This window comes from Arachis duranensis, chromosome 2, assembly GCF_000817695.3.
Source record: "Arachis duranensis cultivar V14167 chromosome 2, aradu.V14167.gnm2.J7QH, whole genome shotgun sequence".
Lineage (NCBI taxonomy): Eukaryota > Viridiplantae > Streptophyta > Magnoliopsida > Fabales > Fabaceae > Arachis > Arachis duranensis.
In genome coordinates, this window is record NC_029773.3 from 84,501,897 (window position 1) to 84,507,184 (window position 5,288).

The window sequence follows — 5,288 nt, forward strand, 5'->3', positions numbered from 1 at the left end:
TGATGTTTGGTTCATTGAGCTACATGCCCACATAGCTCAAAACGTTAAAGTTGTGTACTTTCATGAGGGTTTCGTGTAATTTCTTCATCTGGGTCGTTCTAATTCCCTTCGATTTCTGAGATTTTTCCACCCGTCAAGTACTGTATTGAAAATTGGGGATTTTTTTTTTTTGGATGAGATATGGGGGAGCATGTAGCAGCAATTCACACTGCTACCAATGCTTTGCAAGCATTAGGAAGAGGTTTTGATGTGAACTTTGATACGAGGTTGCTTTATTGTAAAGGGGTTTCGGGGTCGAGGGTAGTTGAGGTTGATGAGGAACACCCAAGGGACATGTGCTTGTACGATGATGTTGTTGTTGAGAATGTTTCCAGGGACATTGGATGCTCTCAGGAACCCATAGAGCGTCAGAATTCTGGAGTGTATAGTTTCCAAGAGGTAAACTTTTTCTAGATTTGAGAATTTTTCTATAATTATAGATGTGTTGTTGTTATGCTTCTTACGTGTTTGTGAAAATGTTTGTGTTGACTTGATCAAAAGAAAGTGCTCTTTAATTGGATTTGGATGTAATTTAGTGTCCTAAGATTGTCAATTACATGTAATCGTTTTAATATTATGTTTTGTTATATGATATATGATTCTGGAGGACGCTCTAATGTAATGAAAACCCCTGAATTAGTATTCTTCATATTTTTTGTGGTTTTTTCATGCCCCCTAGTGGGTTTTGCGGTGATGAGAGTTACAAATTCGTGCTTGAGCTGTGCATTTGTCAATTATTTGGATGTGAATCTTGCATATCGAAGCAAAGTGAGCGAGGACAATCTTAGGCTAGATAGCCAAATTTAGCATTAGGATTAAATTTAAGGCTGAGTTTAATATGTGTTTCAGAACAGCAAATATAGAGGCAATAGAGATAGAGGGCAGCCTGGTGCACAAGCATCCTGCGTTAACGCAAAGTCCGGGGAAGGGCCGCACCACAGAAAAGTTGTGCCTCTGTTATTGTCGCCATTGTCCTCATTTATTGTGTGGATAGAAATTGGCAAAAAATTTTTCCTTCAGTGACATTTTGTTTGTTTTTATATCTGCCGATTTCTCCAGATAGATTTGTGTCTCCCACTGCCTCTATATTTCTATCTTAAAACGGTTATTAAATTCGGCCTAAGATACTATCTGAGAATGTTTCTACTTTACATGGTTTTCTTGTTTGCCTCAAATATCTAAATTACGCTTACTACTGTCATTTCTTATTCTAAATTGTGTTGCTTTTGGCGGGGCATGTCTTAAAACATTTATGGTAGTTTTTTTGTAACTTGACCACAGATGGTTGAATATTTCAACAATAAGGCAAATGTATCAGGGAGCTTTGCTATTGGGAGCTTTAATTCCGCATTTAGCTTCACTGGTTCAAAACTTATTGATGCTGCGGCTACAAAAACCTTGTCCTCAGATGGATTTTACATTCCCCTTGCAAAGGTTCAGCTTAAAAAATCCCACTTAACATTGCAACAAAATGTCAAAAGGGTTGTACCAGTTAGTTGGGATCCGCCGTCCTTGGCAAGGTATGTTTATACAAGTTATCCACAGAACGCTGTAACAAGCATAATATCTATCTTTGGATTTTCCTTGACTTTTGGTTCCATTTTGGCAGCTTTATTGAAAATTTCGGGACTCATGTAATTACTTCGATAACGATTGGTGGTAAAGATGTTATTTATGTTAAACAACACCATAGTTCACCATTGTCAAAGTTGGAGATAAAGAACTATATTCAAGAAATTGGAAATCAGAGGTTCTCTGACATCAATAGCCATACAAGTTCAGGTCAAACAAAATCCAAGGATAAGGCTAGTTCACTTTATTTCCACTTTTTCTTGAGTAAATTGATATGATTTGGGTTCATCATAGCAAGTAATATATGATATTATTTTATTTTAATTACATGTTTTGCAGGGTATTGATCCTTTTTCCTTCAATAGCCAAGGGATTTACCCTCAACCTACGACTGCAACATATCCTAGCGGCAAAGAAGTATGCAATATATGTTATGCTATGTTATGTTCATAAGATAATTTTTGCAATACTAACCAAAATCATTAAACTTTTTCTGAGGAACTGATTTTCTAATTTTGGAGTAAACTTTTTGAGAACCAAAGAAGTGTGGGTAGACTCTTATGATGACTTTGCTAATCTATTGTATCCTTAGGCATCGAAGTACACAAATCTTGGTTTCTGCACCATCTATGAATAAATATACATCTGTTACGGTTATTTCCTCATTCCCCCTCATGAGCGAACCCAATTTTTCGTTTCGCCATCCTTTAATGAATTCCTAGACTTTCTTGACATAGAAAGAAAATAAAACTAAGCATTTAATAATTTCCTATGATGAATGGATAATGGATATGGGTACCAAATACTCCTTCTCTGATCAAGAATAATTTGTTCAATTTTTTATTCATTAGTAATTGATGGCATAATAGAAGGCCAACATTCTAACTTATTCAAATGCATGTTGATTAGGATGTCACGGTTATTTTTAGAAGAAGAGGAGGAGATGATTTGGAACAAAACCACATCAAATGGATAAAAACTGTTAAGTCCTCCCCAGATATCATTGAGATGACTTTTTGTCCTATAACAAATCTCCTTGATGAAATACCCGGCAAGGAGCATTTGACTCGTGCTATTAATCTTTATCTTGAATGTAAGTAATCGAATCCTAAAATACTCAAATGCTTATGGAGAACATTTAATCCATGTTCCAAAAACATCTCCCACTCAATTTCATATGTAAAGTTTAAAAATCATATAAAAGTGAAAGAAATGAATGGTTCTGAATTTTTTTGGAATACATTTTAAATGTACTCTACGAGCATGCAAGTATTTCTCTCAAGTTGTTTTAGATACTCTTTTTCGGCTACTAAGAGTATGATCTAATATAGCTTTCCCCTTGAATTTTGTGCTCAGATAAGCCTCCTATTGAAGAACTTAGGTATTTCCTAGAGTTTCAGATTCCTCGCGTTTGGGCTCCTCTGCGGGACAGGATTCCAGGTCACCAAAGGAAGGAACCTGTATGCCCATCTTTACAATTCAGCATAATGGGCCAGAAGCTTTATGTCAGTCAAGAGCAGGTAAAAAATAAAATAAAATCATTTTTCAAATTTGTGATGTTTTACTTCACATTGAGACTTCTGAACCTTTGTCAATGATCCCATTTTCTGGCGTAATGTGAACACTTCTTGTTTCATGTTTTCTGACTTCGGAATGTATTAGGCAACATATATAGTTTTAAGACCTAAGATGCTTGTGCCTTTACCAATTGTCTTCAAATCTGATGGTAATGAATTGGTTCCTAAGTGATATGGAGTTCTCATTTCGATATATGGATAAAGTGATTCCCCTAATTTTAGTTATGTTGACTGTGCACTTTTTATCCACAATTGAAACTCGTGTTGGGGCTATTAAAGTCCAACTACTTGTAGCAATCCTTATAAAATCTAAGTCGACTACTTTCATAATTTTATTTTGGCATGAATTTGAGGCAGCTTGTACATCTTTTTTCTGTTGTTCTCAACGCGGCAGCTTTAATTGTTGAAATTGGATTATGCATATTCACTGTCTAGCCTTGAAAGGAAATAAATATGAATCCAATTCACAACAGTTGAAGACACTAACTACCGATATTTGTCGTATTTTTCTTCTTTCACTTTTTCATCAGTTGATATCTTCTTGTGAACATTACTTGATATCTTGTGTATTGTTCTTAGCAGTTTTATCTCGTTTGGGTATTTGGTGAGCCTGGATGTGTGCTTTAGCTTTTTCTTGAAAAAAAATTCACATTTTATATATTTGTATAAATTCTACAAAATTACCAGAATTTCAATTAAGAGATAATACTTTTTGAAAAAGTTAGTTTAAAAAAAATCAATATCTTCTTTGTTGCCTTTGTAAAAAGACCAAGTTGTAAAATTTCCTTTAAATCTGAACATGGTGGTTCTGTTTAAATGCAGATTACGGTTGGACGTAGGCTGGTAACTGGCTTACGGCTTTGTCTAGAAGGAAATAAGCAGAATCGGCTCTCTGTTCATCTTCAACACTTGGTATCCCTTCCGAAGATCCTTCAGCCGTATTGGGACAACCATGTAGCTATCGGTGCTCCCAAGTGGCAAGGACCCGAGGAACAAGATAGCCGGTGGTTCGAGCCTGTTAAGTGGAAGAACTTTTCTCATGTGAGCACTGCGCCGATTGAGAACCCAGAAACCTTTATAGGAGACTCCTCCGGTGTGTACATAGTTACTGGAGCACAGCTTGGAGTATGGGATTTCGGACCCCGGAATGTATTGTATATGAAACTCTTGTATTCTAGGTTACCCGGCTGCACGATCCGTAGATCACTATGGGATCACACCCCGATCAAGTTATCGAAAATCTCAACTTCCGGGGACAGTTCTAGTCCTGACAACTCAAGTTCTGGTTCTAGAGAAAACGTGGTAGGGAACAAGGTGATGAAGTATGTCGACTTGTCCGAAATGAGCAAGGGACCTCAAGATCCTCCAGGGCATTGGTTAGTTACTGGTGGAAAGCTTGGTGTTGAGAAAGGGAAAATTGTTTTGAGGGTTAAATATTCATTGCTAAATTACTGATTTTCACTGTCCATGTTTTTTTGTTTGTTTGTATGGTGATGTGCAGTGTTTTTATGTGCTAAATTAGTGGAAAACATTTTATTATGGTTTGATGATGACCTGAGAGATTAGTAGGAAGCTTAATTATGGGGTTAGTGGTCGCAAATGCTTTGTTTCTTTTGCTATTGCTGCTTATATAAATGTTCATGTTTATAGGATTTGGAACTTGTTCCCACACTAGTAACTCCATTATTAGATCAATGATCATATTATGTGCTTAGTGCTTACAATACAAAAGAGAATAGAAAATGTTGCTATCCTTATGGACTTCATTTATATTATACGTACCATAAAGTGGGACATTTTGTTGAGATGCTGTATTCGCATATTAGATATATTTGGAATACAATATTTAGTAGATATTTGTTTGATACCTGTGTTTTCTGTGTTTAATTGTATTTTAATAAAAAATTATTAAAATATTTTTTTGGATATGTTTGGATACACTTAGATACTATCACATGTAGTTATGTTTAACTTTATTTTTAATTTATATTCTTGAAATGAGTTTATAGATAGTGTATATATTATCATTTACTAATAAAAATTATTTTAAATATTTTATATAATTATAAAAGATATTTAAAATGTTAAAATATTAATTTA

General features: G+C 35.1%; 1 protein-coding gene across 1 annotated transcript; it reads left to right on the forward strand.

The window, feature by feature from the left end:
• LOC107475447 (MACPF domain-containing protein CAD1) lies at positions 1 to 4,889 on the forward strand (the record flags this gene model as incomplete). The annotated part of the gene is given in 7 exon segments (XM_016095080.3): positions 1 to 438; positions 1,321 to 1,559; positions 1,649 to 1,844; positions 1,951 to 2,028; positions 2,521 to 2,704; positions 2,968 to 3,131; positions 4,011 to 4,889. Coding segments are annotated over 7 exon segments (1,752 nt in total). The 3' UTR covers positions 4,644 to 4,889.
• Positions 4,890 to 5,288: the final 399 nt, after the last annotated feature.